The 19,125-nt window shown below is 37.6% G+C and overlaps 2 protein-coding genes across 11 annotated transcripts in view; one reads left to right on the plus strand and one right to left on the minus strand.

The window, feature by feature from the left end:
- Positions 1-18,611, minus strand: ARL5B (ADP ribosylation factor like GTPase 5B). Of its 3 annotated transcripts, XM_065050876.1 has the most exons (7): positions 18,412-18,578; positions 13,230-13,373; positions 9,639-9,699; positions 8,338-8,485; positions 5,248-5,331; positions 3,417-3,568; positions 1-1,542 (listed from the first exon to the last, which is right to left on the minus strand). In XM_065050876.1, the coding sequence occupies exons 4-7, from the start codon at positions 8,479-8,481 to the stop codon at positions 1,494-1,496; spliced, it is 429 nt and encodes a 142-aa protein (XP_064906948.1). In that variant the 5' UTR covers positions 8,482-8,485; positions 9,639-9,699; positions 13,230-13,373; positions 18,412-18,578; the 3' UTR covers positions 1-1,493. The 3 variants fall into 3 exon arrangements, with proteins under 3 accessions (XP_064906948.1, XP_064906947.1, XP_005511647.1); XM_065050875.1 differs by lacking the exon at positions 13,230-13,373 and having other exon boundaries at positions 18,412-18,611; XM_005511590.3 differs by lacking the exon at positions 18,412-18,578 and having other exon boundaries at positions 13,230-13,383.
- Positions 18,585-19,125, plus strand: part of NSUN6 (NOP2/Sun RNA methyltransferase 6) — a 26,510-nt gene continuing 25,969 nt past the window's right edge. For 2 of the 8 annotated variants that reach the window (XM_021299960.2, XM_065050874.1), the window contains exon 1: positions 18,585-18,714. The gene's annotated coding sequence lies outside the window, so the exon portion shown is untranslated. Of the gene's footprint in view, positions 18,881-19,125 lie in introns of all 8 variants that reach the window. The other 6 variants (XM_065050856.1, XM_021299959.2, XM_065050863.1 and 3 more) reach the window with 6 other exon arrangements.

A 19,125-nucleotide genomic window follows, 5' to 3' on the forward strand; every position in this document is an offset into this window, starting at 1 on the left:
TTTCATTTACAAAACTTAAAATTTTATTAAGGAAAACTCAGTGTGCTTGAATTATTAAAATAAGATTTATCAAAAACATTTTGTCATTGAAGGATTCTAATCAATTGGCATAATGGTTCCAGTAACCTGGCTACATGGGTTTTAGGCACACAAAAGTGCAGGATGGTGCTTCTGGAAAGCCTGACAAGCGTTTATGTAGGTTAGATCCTTGACTGCTGCTGGGATTCCACTAGGAACTGGGTGTCTGCCACTTTTTTTTTCTTCTGATGTTCTCAATTAACCTCATCTGTAGCTTTAGATTCTCTTTACAGATTTAACTTCATTCCCTTCAAATTGAGAGTAAGGTCCAGTCTTTCAACATCTGTTTTTCAAGTGGAAGCTTTTTACTTTTTCAGCTTTTAGTTCCTAAATTTCAGGTGAATTAATTTAATTCAAACATCATCAAAAGTTCCCAGCTCCTGCAAATAAGACTGAAAACAAAAACTAAGGCAAAATACTTTCTTTGCAATAGAATCTGAAAACATATTTGATAGTATGTAAATAAATGTCAAGATAAGCTTCACTCTGAAATCTGCAGATACAGCACCATTATTTTGTTCTGTTTATAAATCTGGCATCCCTTTTGATCTTGCATTCATTTAGAAAACAACACTCTCACTAAAATGTAAGGAAGGCTCATGTATACAGTATTTAAAATTTTAACAGATTACAGCAAGTCTACACATAACACTGGCTGTCATGATTCCAAATTTAATTATCAAGAGGATTGTTTTTAGAAAGGTATTCAAGTTCTAGATGACTAAACCAGCACTTCAAAGAAGATTTCTATCCACTGTACAGAGATGCATTTTCAAGTAAAAGAATTATATCCTAGAACTACTTACCAGAGAAACTGAGAATGAAATAGATTTAAGGCAGAAGTTCCATTATGTACCAGGTTGAAAGCCAGCACAATATTAACTATAACTAACTTGTTCAGCATTTAAAAATTTGCATTCATAACTATTAACTCCTGTGCTGGTTGGAACTTTAGTGATGTTCCAGGAAGCCCAGATGGAGATACGGTTATCCTTAGGGGCTAAAGCTATGCCAGAGTAAAGTCAATCTACTCACTACTTTCTCATTATTAAACAAACTGCATTCATTGATGTTATTAAGTTATATAAGGTATTTAGAAAGAGAAAGTATGAAATATTGACGATGAGAAAACAGATTTTTAAAAGCTATCATTTAAAAAGTTAGAATACATATTCAGAGGAATATCAATGTTTAAAAACAGATTCACATACGTTCATCTAGTTGAAGATTAGTGTATTAAAAAAAGTTAAGAAAATACTTTGTGTTTCAGTTCAACTGCACTTGATTCAAGTACAGCATGGGGTTTGGCTGATATAAATTAAACATGGTCACTGCCTCAGCAGCCAGAAGTACAGAAAAATGTACATGTTCACAGGATAAATAGAAGTCTCTTCTTTTGGGAAAGAAAAAAGAAGCTATCTCACTCCAATACGGGAGGACATCCACTCCAAGCCTTGGCATAATCTGAAAGATAAGAGATATTATGTTGGTACTGGTTCTATTCCAACTTATTTGAAGAATTTTCTACTTGTTTCCACATTTAAAAACATCTACTTAAAGTCAGCTGGAATTGGGATTGAAATTTGAACAGAGTAAATAGTGTTTTAAACTAAGTCTACTTAGGCTTTAACCATGAGAAGATGGTCAAGCATGCTATTTTATTGAAGCTTTACACTCCTTCCATTTTTTTCCCTTGTAAATCTAAAAAACACTATTCTTAACATGCTTACTCATAAGTATTGGGAACCAAATAAGTTTTTTTTGTTGGTGGTGTTTTGTTTTGTTGGATTTTTTTATAGGTTTCCCCATGAAAGACAGCCTACTTGAAAGCTACCCTTACATACTAATACTAAAAGACAAAGGACAGGTACCCAGACTGAACCGGTTCATGAAAATACAGTGTATTAAAAACTCCAAAAGCCCACAACAAAAATAAAATATATTTTTATTTAACACCAAGACTACATGAGATCTAATCTGCATCTCTATTTAAAAGTTTTCGCTTTTCTTTGATGTTCTAGGGACCCAGTTGCCTAGTTTACACCATCTTTAAACTTTACCTTTGTACAGTATATGACAACATAGCTATCCAAGAGTTCTATCTTCACTCGCACAGGGCCAATCTCCCTAGTCTTCAGCCAGATCCTCCCAAGGAAGCTTCAGCTCAGTAGTGTAACTCTGGGAATTTTTTTATGAGTTGGTCTCACTCCAGTCACAGTTTTAATTATTCTAATTATTCTTCTTTTTTTTTTTTAAATAAGAAAGAGGCAGCCTAGGATGGCAAACGTTTCTAAAGTAAACTTCATATTCATTAATTTCTATCTTTCTCCAAATGCCAACTTACTGAAGATCTAAGTTAGTACAGAAAAGTGACTTTGGCAAAACTCGTAGTAGGAAAGCAGAGTTGACTCTTGGAATGAAACAATACAATCCAAAGACTCAATTAAAAAAACTGTTCACTTTCACTAACACATCCCACCCTAAAGAAGTGAATGCTACTGATCAATCTACAAGACACCTCCATTACAATGGAAAATACTTAATGCTAGAAGTGCAGAAGATGCTCTCACTTCTCAAGTACTCAGTTGGATTCACTATTTTTGATGTCACAAGACCAGAAAAATGTAAAGGTTGTACAACACAGCTGAAAAAAGCCTCTAACTGTGACACATTAGAAGACTGCCTTAAGAATCAAGATGAAAAATTAGCACACTTCAAATCATGTAAGCAAGACACTATCCAACTCTTTATAGGCATCCAAAAATATTTTTTTACCTTTATAGACACACGTAAAGCTCAGCTTTTCATTTTAGTAATTGCTGGCATAAGGCATAGAAGTTTCACAATTTTGTTTTATACCAGATCTATGTGCCTTTTAATCCAAACTACATTTGAATGCTTATCAAAAAAAACCAACCAACCAAAAAAACCACAAAACCAACTCACCACCACCCTTAGAAGATTATAGCAGATCAGAATGCAAAGGAAGACTAGAGGAGCTTTTTTCTTTAACTACACAAAGCCACCCAGAAAGAAAGGGCAGTGCACAGAGAGTAAACAATTATGCCAACAGCTCGATATTTGGGTGCAGGGAGGGTGTTGGCATTTTTTTTTTTTTTTTTTTAAACAATAAGCTGGAAAACTTTCATCCAAATTTGGAGTTTGAGCAATGAAAAAAACCCCACAAGGTTCAACAAAGAAAAGGAAAAATTCAAAGTGTCCCTCTGACTGCAAATCTCAGAAAATATGTTCTTTCAGGAAATCCATTTTGGTGTCAATAAGCTTCTAAAGCAGTATTCTCATTTACCATCTTCACTATACCAAGCATAAGCATTTACCCTTCTCCTGTCAAAGCACAACAGGACTGAATGTGCCACGGGTGATCCTTTATGGAGCTAAGGGTGAGGTATGCAGATATCTCAGCAGCTGTCATGCAACCTTTCATGTCCTGCTTGTTTGCAAAGATGAGAACTGCAGCCTTCTGTAAATCCTAGAAGTAATTTAGAGTATTCATAATAGTTATAATAAAGAACTAAAAGGTTATTGTGTTAACTGGAGTTTTTCAAGCTAATCTAAAATTACACAGCAGCACAGAGTTTTAACAGACTTACTGCACTAAAAATTAATTACACTAAGACTCAAGAAACCAATTTATTCAGAAGTGTTCTCCACCACAGAGAATCAAACTATCACATATTATACAACTATCCTTTTGGTGTTGACCACATGTTCGTATGTTAACTAATGAAAATCTTGTTAAAATATATTTCATAAAGCTCCAAACCATCCAGCCAGTAGAACTATTACTGGATAAACATTCCAAAGTCTATATTAGCTACTACTGAAATGGAAAATGCTACTATCATTTCCTGGAAATTACTTTCAACTTCATTAAACAAAGTCTATAGTAATTAAAGCAGTAATCATTTAAGAAAGCTATTTAAATTATTGGAATTTTTATCCTGTTGTTGCAAAAAGGAAGCTCTAATAATGCTGCAACAGCTTCAGTAAAAATAGAAACTAATAAAAAGTTGTTTTGTTTCTGTATGAAATTAGGTTTCCACACGGCAATGAGACAAGAACTGGGATGTATGATTTTACAAGTGCAGAAGGGTAAACAAATGCAGTATTAAGGAAGCTGACAGTTGTAATTAAAAATGTCCAATACATTTAAATGCATCTAAAATTTTGAAACTATTTCTCCCAATATTTACAGTCCAAAGTTGAAAATTCACTCCTACAAGTAATCCAGTCTTGGTCTGTTTTCAGGACATGGTAGATCACAATCTCGTAAGAGTTTATAACACTGGAAACTAATAAATTACAAGGTGAAAACTTCACCACAAAAAAGTAATCTTTCCACCTTTTCTTGGTAGTATATTTGCTCCTTACCACCAGACCCAAACAACATTACCATAAACTACAAAGTAAAAACCTTACTCATTTGAAGCAATGCAAATCCCTCAGAGAAATGAACTGCACAGACTTACTTGCATTGTACTAAATACTTTTACTTCAAAAATGAACAGAGATATTTAGATTTAAAAAAACCCTAATTTAGCTTGAGAGTGATCACAGAAGGTTTTAATGTACTTTGGCTAATCCAGTGTGGATGTTAATTTAGGATGTTTGAGGGAGTTGACCCAATGTTGAACAGTCCTCAATACAATATATAATAATAAAACTATGAACAAAACAATTCAGAAGGAAATTGAATTGAAACCAATTTATCCATAGGATTAGAAATGCTCCTTAATTTTAAGAAACCAGATTAAAAAAGAAAAAAAAAGAAAAATGGAATTGCCTACTTTCTAATTTTTCTTTTAAAGTTCAATGAAATGTAAACCATTTAATTGAAAGAAGAGAGTTAGTTGTAGAGAAAAATAATACTTGGTTACATTAATATGAAGTTTAAGATATTTTACAAGTTCAACATTTGCGAAGTAAAGGCTGATTTGATTACAATCAAGCAAGTCCTATTAGCAGGTTGTTTGATAATAATTTTCCTGTTTATTTATAATTTACATGGTTTTAAAATGTGACCAACATGCATACACATTTAGGCCAAAAATTTTTTTTTTGACAGGAATTTTTGCTAACAGAAGAAGCATATAAATTATGTGACTGCTTACAACAAAAGAAAACTACTATCCCAACTCACCACCATACCTCATGAGCCAGCATTCTATAAAGTTCTTCTTTTGTAATAGAAAGTCGCTCTCTATCAATGCTGTCAACAACAAGAATGATGAACTAGGGGAAAAAACAATAGTACAGTATGTCAGTACAAAGTATAAATTACAGAAAGCAAGTTTTCAAGAGACCACTAGCACAAGTCTTCCTATAAGATAGACATAGACTCTCAGAACCCAGTAGAAAATAGAACAAGGTTTATTGTTACAGTCTTTTGCTAGAGCGCTGGGTATCATACATGAAGTTTAAAAAAAAAATAAAATAAAAAAAGATTGTGCTTGCACATTTCAATAGTGCTATTAAGATCTACTTTCATTTACTATAGCTAAATCTCTGTGGTGGATTTTCAGGCCCTACATCATAAGCCAAATAGTGATGTATGTACCAAAAGCACCTAGAGATAATAGATTACATTTAAAATGTGGATGACAAACTTGCTACATAGTTATCAATGAAAACAGCTATTAATATTACTGTCCACTACTACTTGAATACTCTGAACGCTATAGAACTGAAATTGAAATTCCCTATTTTCAAAGAAGCATTTTTAACAATTTAGTACTATCTTACTCCCAACGTGTAAGAAAAGTTATTTCAAAGCAGTAAATCAGACCTCAGAAAGCTATGTACCTATAGTGCTTAGCATTATGATGTTGCATAACACCTTAAACCTTTGTAATGAAAAGGGCCTCTGCAGCTGGGTTCTCAATGACGACTTTGCACCATTCCACCCGGGCACTTGGAGATGCTATAGCAATGATTTTACTTTTACTGTTCCTGCCAGGCACATTATTTTCATGGCTGTGCACTTGTGAATCCTGAGACACTGCGGGGTCTGGTACATCTAGTCTCCTACTGGAAGCGATTGCCACTGGTATGAAAATTACTCTCTTTTACCCTACTCTTTCTGCCCCTTGTGTTGTAGTTTCTATTGTATAGCCTAACACCAGAAGGGAAAAGGACATGGTGTCATGTAGTAGGTAATGCTCAAGTAAATGCCTGGAAGCATTACACAACAGTAGGTGTGTACAAACCATCAGTGGCCAACACTTGCCCTGCTCAGAGTGTGCTCCAAGCTGTGCTAACAGCATCATAGGTCGGAACAACCAGCAGGGAGCTCAAACATTTTCTGATGAAAACTATACAGATACTACTGAAAAAAATAAAATTACAGGGAACACACGCTACCCTGGAGAGGAAACCAAGGAGATGACATTCATCTGAGAGACTCCATCACTTTTGATAGGAATACTTCTGCATCCCTTTACTCTTTTACTAGAACTCTTTTTGTTATAGTAATCCCACCCCCAATAACTTAACCATGAGAGCTCCCTCCCCTATCCTCTCCCCCCAAATCTTGTGTCTGTAAGCCTGTCTCAATATAATTTCTGTAAGAATATGCTCTGACTCTTAAAACAGAATTGTAGAACTAGCCATATTAAGTTGAAACTAATTAGGACAGATATTCACTGAAAGCTTATTTGGGGGATTTTTACATTACTTCAAAGATTTCATTTAGATTGCTTTAATTTACAAATAAGAAACAGAAAAGATAGTAACAAAAAAGGAAGATAAGAAGTCATCACTACTTTTCCAACATATGCTTCAAATCACTTTGCCTTAAATTAAGGAGATTCATTACCCTTTGAAAATTACCACAAAGTATAAAAAAAACTAAGTCAATTTAATGCTGCTGTGACTTTGAGATGTCTAGCAGATGAGGAGGAACAGTAAAGGAATTATTTGCATTGTGAACGCTATGGATTAGCATATTAAACAGACCCCTTTTCTTCCTCAACTGTTTCAAGCAGACAAAGCTTCTAAGTGAAGGAAAAGTACTTCTTTCCAAGTGCAAGAAAGGACGGGATTTCAAACACTTACTAGCCAGAACATGATGGAGAACATGCCAAATAGGATTAAAAAAACCCCAGCAACAACAACAACATAGAAAAAAACCCAAATAAAACAACAACACCCCCCCGCCCCAAACACACATAACAAATACATGCATCTCCTCAAATTACAAAATAAAAGATTCTCAGAGAACAAATATCAAGAACTTATTGTACCAGACAATGTGGGCAGAAGTGTCTTCACCCTCATATGAGGGTGTCTTAAATGTAACCATACTTTTCAGATAAACTTTAAGTTTAAAATACTAGATATGAAGGTTGAGGCATGATCACCAGGCTTTCAGTAAACAAAAACGTTTCTGAACATCAGGGATGGATCACTCTAAATTCCCTTCTCAAAGAGGGTCATAAGGCAGAAAAACTCATTTCACAGGAGGATGGAATGCTTATACACTGGGTAACATGTACAAGAGGTCTCTACTTTTAGTAGAAATGGTAAGAAATTAAGCCCAAAATCTTTCACATCAATGTAGAAGCCTCAAAGTGAGGCTACAGAGATTTTATGTGCATGTTCTGTTGATAACCTCTTGCATCAACAAGACTGGCATAAAAACAAACCCCCAAAAGACAACTGTTGCCAAGTTCTACTCCAACCTTTCCAGCAATGGCTACAATGGGTGCTGCACAGCTACACTTTTCTTTACCCTTTGGATAAAAGACAAAAGCTGATGAGCTTTTTAAATACTGCTGCCTAGAGAAAGTTTCATTCCTCATCCTTAATTACCATTACTTCAGAAACATTTCAGACTAGACGTACAGAAGTTAGGTTAACCCCTGCAAATCTTCACTGAATATGCAAAGTACATTGCAAAGTTTTCTTTTTGACCTACTTGAAAAAACATGCAAACGCCCCATTTGATTGGAAATATATTTTGGTATCATTTCATTGTCTAGGAAAAAAGTCTGACTTCACATTTTATGCCACAGATCAAACATTACTGTAAAGTACACAAGAAAAATACACCAGATGTTACCCAAAAATTGGTTGCATACCAGAGACACCTTACACTTTTTGGGGTTTTTTTCTTCCTCAAAAAGATTCAGGAACAATATGGCTGCAATCTTTATAAAAATCTACCAATATTCCTAATAAAAAAAATACAATTTCAAACAAACTTATTGAATTTCCAAATCTCAAAGTAGCTTCTCATACCTCTGTGTTTGAATAATAGGTATTCCATGAGGACCGTAACGATTCTTGTCCTCCAATATCCCACATTAAGAAATGAGTGTTTTTCACCACTATTTCTTCTACATTGCTTCCTATGGTCGGAGAAGTATGAACCACTTCATTCATTAAGCTAAAGGAAACAATATCACACCATAAAGACCAACCAGTAAAATCCACAGCTCAGTTACAACTAATTTGTTGCAGAAAAAGTAATTATGTCTACCTCTGACAAAGAAAGATTTAAAAACTAGGTATATTTCAAAAAGCTGCACATTTCATTTTTTATAGACATGAAGCAAATACTTAAAGCAGCTCTTTAGTAAAAATACTAATTGAATTTGAATTTGGACTGAAAACTGTCGATGAAGTTCTAGTGTGCTTTTGTAGCATGCTTAAAGACATCAGAAATGAAAAACAAGCACATAAAAGGCTTAAAATACAGACATTTATCCATTTGGTATAAGCGGCTTCTCTTTTTAAAGGACACTCTTTAACAGACACTTAAAACACACTTGTTGCTCTTCTAAAGATCCCAAATAAGGGGAACAGTAAACTGTCCAAAATAAGAACCAGAATACAATTTTATCAGAGCTCTCAACTTAGTAACTCAATATTAAAATGAATTCCTAAGGATTGTTTGTTTACATAGCTGAAAATTTCTCAGTTCTAACTTCAAGCTTTGTCAAAAGTGCTTAGGAAAAGGTTATTTGTAAAACATCCTCTGCTGTCTTTGTATCCAAATACACGCATAGTAATTTGGCTACACCTTCCTCCTCTTCCACAATTACAACAGTAATTGTGTTCCTGCCAAAATTATTGAATTTATCATAGATATTCTTGTAATGCTGGCAAGATTTGGGTGCAATGACGCTATTGAAAATGCTTAAGGTAGGATCTAGGCAAGAGGAAATACTATCTTGAAGAATCTTCCATCACAAATTTTAGACACTGGAATCTGGAAACACATGGAAACACTTATAGATTTTTGCAGAGTGGCTATAATTCCCATTAATTTAGAAATCACTTTCTTCTCTGCAGTTCTTGACGACAGGATTATTTCTATGTTTAAAAATAAAAATAGGCTTTGATTGCAAAATCATTTTGTGTTTATATGTACAATTTTGTTGTTCAATTCACAGTTCAGTTTTAAAACACTTCAGTTCCTTCACTTTATCCTTTAGAACCTTAAAGATTCTGCCAGGTTGCAAAGCTGAAGTTTCAATGATTAAACAGTGACAAAAACTAAAATGTAAACAGAAAAACAAAACAGCTCATATACTTACAATTGGTAAAGAATAGTAGTCTTTCCAGCATTATCAAGTCCCACTATGATTACTTTGTGCTCTGTATATACACAAAAAAGACAAGAATAAATGAGTAGCAACAACAATAATTAGAATTCCGGTTAATCACTTTTCCTTACTGAAGAAGGCAACTGCTTGTTTGTCTTATTTTAACAGCTTACAAAGACTACTGGTGACTCCAGGACAGAAGAAAAAAAAAAAAAATCCACAAAGCCTCATCTTCTCTTGAGATTACAGTTTTAGGAAAAGTCGGTACTGGAACGGTACTGGAAGTTTTCATAAAGGAATGCTCACTAATATGATTACTTCATTAAAAAAAAAAAAAACAGTTTTGGAAAGAAAAGTACAATTAAAAAAATATAACTCATAGCAGTGAATCACCTTAAGAACATCACCAAACATCCAAAGGCTACACAAAATACTAGCCTAACATTCAAGGCTCAGTAATAACCACTTGCTAAGGGACCACCCACCATCATGTGCACAGTAATATGCTATGCACAGTAAAATACACATAGATCAAAAATCCCAACAATGCAATTTCTGAACTGAAAAGCCACAGAACAGTAGGGTTGAGGTTGGAAGACACTTCTGGAGGTCATCTGGTCCAAGCCCCCTGCTCAAGTAGGGCTACCTAGAGCCAGTTGCCCAGGACCATGTCCAGATGGCTTTTGAGTATCTCCAAGGATGAAGACTCCACAAGCCCCCTGTGCAACCTGTGCCAGTGGCTCAGTCATGCTCACAGTGAAAAAACATCTCCTGATGTTTGGAGGGAACCTCCTGTGTTTGTGTGTGTACCCACAGCCTCTGGTCCTGTCACTGAGCACCACTGAGATGAACCTGGCTCCATCTTCTTTGCAACCTCTGCAGTTATTTATATACATTAATAAGATCCCTTCTGAGCCTTTTCTCAAGGTTACACAGCCCCAGCTCTGGCAACCTTTTTTTTTTTTTAAATATGTGAGATACTTCAGTCCAGTCCCTTAAAGATCTTTGTGGCCATTCTCTGGACTTCCTCTAGTATGTCCACATCTCTCTTGTACTGAGGAGCCCAGAACTGGACACACTGCTCCAGGTGAGGCCTCACCAGCGCCAAGCAGAACGGAGACATCACCTGCCTGGACCTGCTTGAAAGTCTAGCTTATAGAATAGCGATCTTCCAAATGCTGCAATGTTCTTTTTCCAGGCCCAGGAGAAACAAAACCAAACAAAACCAACAAAAAAACCCACCAGAATTTATAGGTTTCTCTGTAGTTAATCCTTAGAATTTCAAATACAGCAGCAGAGCAAACTAGAATGGTGGTTCTTTTGATATATGTGTCAAGTTAGAAGATACTTATCTGCTTACTGACAAAAAAGCAAATCACTTGAGCACAGAGAATTTACAAATGAATACTAGAGGTAAAATTTGCATTAGAAGTCTGAGAATAGGCTCGCTTTTGAAGAGGTAGTATTTAAAATTCTAGGGCACCTATTCCAAAGCAAAACATGGTTCACAGCTTAAATATTTCCTCTAAAATAGCACATTATATCTACAAGACTTACAACAAACTATTATAAGGTTAGAAGTTCTACCAAAAAATATCAAATTGGTGGGGTTTTTGGCCTGCAAGTGGGCGTTTTAAGGAAGAATTAAAGCGGGGTTCATTTGTCTGTTTTTTGTTAGTTTTAATATACTTATATATAACCACCTAGACCTTTTCATACTGAAAGTGACTGTAATAAAACATTCTCTTGCTTGGGACTCTCAGAGGTTTTGCTATGCGATACAGCCCTAACATTGAAATGCATTTCCTTGTATCTGTGCCCCTACTGCTGCATCCTGCCAATGCATTCCAAGGAAAGAACTTTTCCTGGCCTTAAATCCAGTAATAAATTTAGCCCCGTAAGAAGCAGCATCAGTAATTAATAACCTTTCCCAATACATAAATGGTACTTACTCCCTTCTGCTTTCAACTCTAATAAACCATTTCACATAGCTAGACTGTCCATCTCTTCTTCAGTTTTAAGGGCTTTCAAAGTTCAAACACAGAAAAGCCCTTCTGTTGTTTTCAAAACAGCCATATTGTCAACTATTGTCTGGAAGATGACTCTATTTTTTCAACATTTTGTTAGAGTTATTTTCAAAGAGGAAAAGAAAAGGAATTCCAGTCAGTATTAAACTGCTTTTTCCCACCTTCACATCAGAATACAGAGTCTTACTTAGGAATGAATAAGAAAAGCATTGGATGAAACAACATCACGCTACTTAAAGTAATGAAAAAAAAATTCCCATTGAGGTGACTGCTTTTGAAAGCCACTGAGGCATGAATGGTTCAACATTATATGGGAAATAAAAGGCACAGCTCAGTCAAATGGTATTTTATAGAGTAATGAATAAGTACAAACAAGAAACAGTCATACAAGTCTTAATTGATGTTGATTTTGGGATGAAAATAATATGATGAAATACATCAGTATCTCATACAACTAGTTTTCACCTTTATTAATGGCAGGTGCTTTCAGAATTGTCATCTATGGTAATGGAAAACTTCTTCACTTACAAACATACTCAGAAGTTGAATTTCTGTCTAGTTTGGTTAATTACAGAATTTTTGCTTATATATGATATGTGCATTACAGGAAAAACATGAATTTATGCACTGGTTTGACTGAAAGCAAGTTAATTTTCATTATACAGATAGAAACTTTCATTTTTCATGGCTAGCATGTTTGTTGTTTGGATTTAGTTTGAGAATAAGAAGATAACAGAATTAATGCTCTCCTCCAAGTAAGTTTTCAGCATTTGTTAGCTGGAACGAAGACTATGTAAGAATTTAACTGTTATCTTAGTTGCTGTCGGGTGGCCAAGGTCTTTCTGGGCTCTCTGCCTGAAGGTGTGAGGCAGCTGGGAAGGAGGGCATGGATGGGACAGACCTTGACTGACATTCAGGCTGATCAATGAGAATATTCCATGCCAGTACTATCACGTTTCATAACTAATGAGAGTTGGATTTTCTGGCTAGGGAGATGGAGACCCATTCTGGTTTCTGCTCTTTTGGTGGAGTTCCTCTGTTTGGCCTTTTGCTGTTCTGCCATTTTGCGGAGGCCTCTGGGCCTTTCTGCCTTTTTCTCTCCCCAGCATCAGCTGTTCAGGCCCAGGGTGCTCTCTCTTCCTGTGACTGGGTGCTTGGCACGGACAGAGTTCATGAGGAATTGCATTGACTTTTATATTCTATTTCCATTTTATGCATATTGTTATTATTAGTAGTATATTAGTATTCTTTGTTATTTTATTAAACTGTTTTTATCTGAAATCACAAGTTTCTTCCTTCACTTTTGATTCACTCTCCTATTTGGGGGTGGGCAGGGGAGTGAATGAGCGGCTATTGTGGTTTTGATTGCTAGCTGGGCTTAAACTGCAACAACTTAAAAACTGCTGAAGTAAGAACAAAAAACAAAAGTAAAAACAAGACCAATACTTGTTTACAAGAGGGACTAGTAGAAGATAGATGCTACATTTAAAAGAAGGTGAATTACGGAGTAAACTGTAAGTAGTGATTTATGCTCATATTTGTATTCTGTACTTACAGACTAACCCAAGTTTCTCCCTTTTACTGGCTGGTATTCAAACTCAGTTTGGGTTGTACTCGTTAATATCTTCCCAGTCCACCACGTTCTTTGCAAAGGAAGAAGAAAATCCATAACAGAGTTGCCAAAGCAGAAGAGCAGAGCCTTTATAAATCAGGTAGAAAGAGTAGAAAAAAATAAGTAGAAAAACTAGGCAAAAAAAAAAACAAAACAAAAAAAGAGAAATTAAAGACAGTATTAGACTACCATTTTGAAAGAAAACAAAAAGATACATGTAGCACTGTTTAAAAAAAAATCTGGCAGTCTAGTATTACAAAATAACATGACAGTGAAGATGATCTTGCAGATGTTAGAAATAAGACATAACGTGCTCCCTTCTTCACTTACTCTTCTACATTGTTCTGTGGTAAGAGGACCCAAAACTGAAGATTGAATTCGCACAACTTTGCCTTTTCCTCTAAGTGGTGAAAATTAAAAATAAAAATATTTCTAAATACTTCAATGATGAGCAAGGTTCTTCCAATTTATTTGAAAGAAGACATTAATATTGTATAGGGTACCAACACTTTTGAGGCTGTGAAACACAAAACCCCCATCTAGTTCTGAGGAATGATGATTTTGGAGTCTTCAAGGCTGAACACAGAATGCAGACAGAAGTTTGCTAAAGGGGAGGCAGAAGGAATAGCATTTTACTAAAGTTTAAAGACATTTCAATACAAGGATTCATTCTGCACACTAAAAGCTGCCTTAGTCTTCTTTTAAACACAAAAGAACTGTTTAGATACAATTATATTTCCAGAGCTGATTACAAGAAAGTAGCCTTTAATAGTCACTGGAACCAAAATCTATTCGGCTTTCAGGATAATGGTCTCTGTTAACCTGACTGTACAGTCTGGGAAATGCCAGCAAGACCAAGTGAAGTACATTTTAGACTTCCAAAAGTTTAACCATCTTTACTTGGAGTTTACTATTACTTCTGTTCCACACCTATGGCATTTATTCAGAGAAACCTCGAAGACTATAATTAAAAAAAATTAAAATACAGATTTGTGAACTTCTTAAAGAACTCTGCCAGCCACACACACAAAGGAATAAAGTATTGACAATTGTCAGAGTTGCCTTTATCAGTCGCTGACATTCACTTGTTTTTTTCCTTATGATTTCATTAAAAGAAGTCTTGATAGTATTGATGGAATGATAAGTCTAGCAAGTTTTATTGAGCTTTATGTTAACACAGGCAATAAGTTAGCTGCTCCACCATTTATTGATATTACTACATGTCGCTTAGAAGTCCGGGCCATTTGAGTACTGAATCACAGCATAAGTCAGTAATTTTTGAAGTCTAGTATTTTAAACATACACTTATTTCAAAAATAACTCTTAAAAATAAGTTCATTTTGAACTTCTGACACTTTATAACCAGACTTTAAATGGCTGCAGGGCACAATGTGTTAAATGAAAACAATACTCAGGCAATGGTTTTTGTCAATTTCAAACATAAGGAAAAAGAACCAGGAAGCCATCAGTAAATTGCCTAGAAAAAAGACAAAAGTCTATTTTTAAGCCAATTGCTTCTCTTCTAAGTAAAGTATCTCTATTTCGCATTGTTAAATTACTAGATTAAGAGACAATATATATTGAGAGTTCAAAGAGACAGAAACACTTATTGTCCTCCCTCCTTCAACCTTTAACCCCTGCACTGAAAAGCAGGGAGACCAAAAAACAAGAATATTAAACAATTTTGGAACAATTTTGTCCACTACTACCACCCAAATGAAACCAGCCACTGTTTATAAAGACTACTACCAAACTCAAACTGAAAATGAACCCTTCCAAACATATCCACAGAACTAAAGAGATATTCCCTAACAGACTGAGCTCAGGGCAGAGGCTGCTAGCCTTTCTCGCTTTCATCAGTCACTGACTCACAGATCAGCACAGGCGTCACCCAGTTTCCTCAAACTGCTCTGCACTGCAGCTTTTCTCCTTCCATAATCCCACGTACCAGATTTGGAGAATAGGCGGTGCAGTGCAATGGAAAAGCAAGTGCATTCTGCCAGGGGAGCAGGAAAAATAGCTAAAGGCTTTCCTCTTCTAAAAGTTCCTAGCACAGGTCAAAGCCACACAATACTATTTTAACCATTACATTTTTCACTATGAGCCAGTATGGGTTTACCAAAATGGGTAATCATAATCAAAACGGGCTGAACAAACTGGAACAATTTCTGCTGCATGTATACCAAGTTGAAACAACAACAGACTGGCTCAAGTTCCTGGTAGGAACAAACAGATGCCACCCAAGTCACAGGGCTACAACAGTGGAACACCAGTAGTAACAAATGCTGCTGGAAAAGGTCAGTAGATAGCACTAGTCAACAAACACTTAATGCTGATTGTCTTTAGAAACAGATTAGGTCAAGCCTCTCAACCTTCCTTCCCCTACTTCACCCTTGCCATTGGAAAGGATGGTAGGAGATTCAAATTGTAAAGCAGTAAACATGATGTGTAAATTAATAAAATGACATTCAGTGCTTTAGCAGGATATAAGGTGCCTTCATCACAAGGTTTTTCTGCTAGAACTCAATCTTCTGTACACAGCACACGTACTCTAACTGCACTGAACCCTGAGCACAAAAATGCATGGTGCTTATTTTAAGATGTTAGTTATCTCAAGATGTACATTTTTCAGAAAGCTACTAACATACCATTAACTCCATGGAGAAGATACTAGCTCACCTGTAGACATTTCTTTAACAATGTCCAGACAGTATTAATCAAATACCTTTCAGATTTGGCATTTTCAGGTCAGCTATTATTCACATTTATGTAAAGAAAAACTGCACTGCATAATCAATACTCCAGTGAAATGCCAAATATTTCCTGTTCTGTATCTTCTAGCACTTAGGCACACCTTCTCACTCATGCTCTACTTGACTGAAGACAGATAGTACTTTATAAATCTTGGCTTTGTTCAGCCTTTCATTTTGTCAGTATCACTTACTTCAGACACAATTCACAGTTGTGGCACAACCCACACTAGCCATGGTGAACTGATGATACTCTCCACACACGTAAGGGTTTATTTGCATCTTTAGAATGTTCCCTCCAGATAGTCAAAGGCATTGTGTAAGCTACTGGGCTAGTCTGCTCGGCAAGCAGTTTCATGGGCTAGCCTATGAACTCTCCAAGAAATTGTCTAGATTTGACATAACTAGATAAGAGACCAAAACAAACTCAATAATTACTATTAATTACTACCCTTTTAAATTAATAATCATATTATTATTTAGAGGAAAATAGTCACGAAATCAGAGAATAATTTCCCACTAGACAAGTCAATAAATTACGTTTTAACACAATTTTCCACATTGGAATTTCAATTTTGGCCATGAAAAGAAACTCACTTCCTCCTCAATGGTCACCAAAAGTAGTGGGGGGCAAACAAACATACAAATAACAAAAAAACCCAACAAACTAAACCAAAAAGAACAACAAAACAAGACCAGAACACACTCCAAAAGCTTCTTCTTGAGATTAAAGTATAATGGTAAGTATTTCATGGTACTGCCTCTTTTATCTTAACTGTGATACTAATTTTTATTAACATTTTAAATGCATGAAGAGTAACCTTCCTTCCATTAATTAATAGACAGTAACAAGGGCATGTTTTCCTCTAATGGAATGGAATCAACAGAATCAAATGTTGTATGCTAACAAAAACAAACAACCCCCACAAAACCAAACACCCAAACCAACCACAGAAAAACAAACCAAGAAACTGAACCTCTTACTTCCTTTCTGAAGATAAATATTGACATTAGAAGGCACCATACTGACCAACACTAAAAGCCACAAAAATTATCTCCTGATAGTCCTCTGCTTGTACATGTCTCTTCAAAGTCCTTCACAGAAGGAAAGGTATCACAGATTTCAATATTTGATGAAAACCAATATAGTACTTATTAGTTTTCTGGAGAACAGGAGGAACCTCGTATTTTACCAAATGGGCTTTCCAGTTCAGACAAATAAGAAAATTCAAGTCAAAACCAACAACAAATTCAGAAGACTTCACGAAGGGCACAGTGGAATAGCGTATGCAGGGAAAAGACGGGTTATGTGCCCTGACAGTAACAAGACTACTAACAGGATACCAAATGTACCTGCTTCCTAAAACTTGCAAAATTGCACCAGCAACAACATGTTGCACAAAAAAAGCTTAACTACACTTTCAGTAACTTTAAAACAGGAATGAAGCGTGTATTTGGAAACCTGATGAGAGAATCACAACAACATCAGCTTGCCTGCTGCAAACTGAGGGCCCCAAGGAAAAACAACACAAACACTGAAGTCCTCGACTCCTTTATTTTCTAGCCAAGAAAGGCTAGGTAAACATGATTAATGAAAATAAATAAATAGATAAAACATAATTTCCTATTTTTCTGATAACTGTCTGAGCTAAAGGTGGTGACAGCCACAAGTTTTGAACTCTGAATTAGAGCATGAGCCATTATTGTGCAGCCGGGTGCACTGAGTAGGAGGGAACAGAAAGCTATCTATCCTCTTACGACCTTTTATTCTTGGCTTGAGAAGTGATTTTCTTGAGTCACTAACTGATTTTAACCAGTATCTTTGCCAAAACATAAACAAATCTTTACCTCAGAGGCCCTGACACAAGTTCGGTGTTTTTTTTTTTTCTTGATATTAAAGATAAAAATAGGATGATTTTAACAGCAGGCTCCGACTTGTGAGCAGAGGGTCTACAAAGACAAACAAGCCCTTCACGGTCCATCAAAGCTTCAGCCGCCACAACAATGACAAAAACGCCCGAGCGGCACCAGCATTCACTACTCTGCGAACTCGGGAGCACAGCGCTTGAAGGGGCTGCCCGGGGCAAGCCAAGTGCCTGGAGCAGCCAGGGGGGGCTGTGGGGACCATCTCAGCCAGGGAAACAAAGCGGCTTCAAGCATGAGGCGCCGCGGAACCCCCGCTCAAGGGGCTGCAAAGGGAGAAGCACAACTTTTGCCTGGGCGCACCCGCACGGGAAGCTCGGCGGCCAGAGCAGACCCCCGACCTCCAACGGCTGCCCGCGGCCCCCTCCGCCCCACGGGCTCCGCTCGCCCCCTCACTACCGCCGCGCCGCCCGCCCCACCTCCCCACAGCCGGCTCGGGCCCCCGCGCCCACCTTGGTTACCGAAGAGACTCCACAGCTTGGCAAATATCAAGCCCATGCCTGGCCTCGACTCGCCGCCGAGCCCCCAGGGCACCCAGGGCTCAGCCAGGCAGCGGTGGTGTCCCCGCGGTTCCCGTCCGGCGGACGCAGCCCGCAGCGGCCCCGGGCCAGCGGTCGGGTGGGGGAGCAGAACGGGGCGGGCAATCAGCGCTGCCCCGCCCCGCCCAACGGCCGCACGGCGCGAGGGGCCGGCCCAACGCCCACACGGCTGCGGCGTCGCGTCACTCTGTGCGTCATCATGTACGCCCACCTTGGGTGAGCTGGGTGGGTGTGGGAGCTGCGGCGGGAGGGGGCGGCTGGGACGGTGTCTTGCAGGGGCGAGCTGCGAGGCGGGGCCGGGCTTTCCCCAGGGCTGGTGAAGAGCCGAAGGGCCTGGGGTCTCTCACGGCCGGGGAAGGGAGAACCGCCCGGCAAGGGAGTGGTGCGTCGGGGTGTGCTTGTTCCCCGGCCGCGGTGTTCAGTGCCGGGGTGGGGGCAGCGGCCTTCTGCCGTCACCGTGTGATTCGGCCGGGCGGTGCTGTGGCTGGTCCGCGGCCTTCGTCTCTCGTGGTTCTCATGGCTGTCAGTTCTTCCGTGTATAATAAAGCACTTTAGAACAGCAGACTCCTTTTCGATGCGGCACTATAGGCTCTTGCATATGGAAGTCTTGCCTGGGTACCGCGGTTT

The sequence above is a fragment of the Columba livia genome, chromosome 2, assembly GCF_036013475.1.
Source record: "Columba livia isolate bColLiv1 breed racing homer chromosome 2, bColLiv1.pat.W.v2, whole genome shotgun sequence".
NCBI classification, from domain to species: Eukaryota; Metazoa; Chordata; class Aves; order Columbiformes; family Columbidae; genus Columba; species Columba livia.

What these genes read in the sequence shown, in the direction of transcription:
- ARL5B (XM_065050875.1), bottom strand. Translation starts at nt 18,457, where the DNA reads ATGGGCTTGATATTTGCCAAGCTGTGGAGTCTCTTCGGTAACCAAG. An exon ending in CCTATTATTCAAACACAGAG is followed by an intron (nt 5,332 to 8,337) that starts GTATGAGAAGCT and finishes TTTTTCCCCTAG; the next exon opens with TTCATCATTCTTGTTGTTGA. An exon ending in ATAGAATGCTGGCTCATGAG is followed by an intron (nt 3,569 to 5,247) that starts GTATGGTGGTGA and finishes AATTACTTCTAG; the next exon opens with GATTTACAGAAGGCTGCAGT.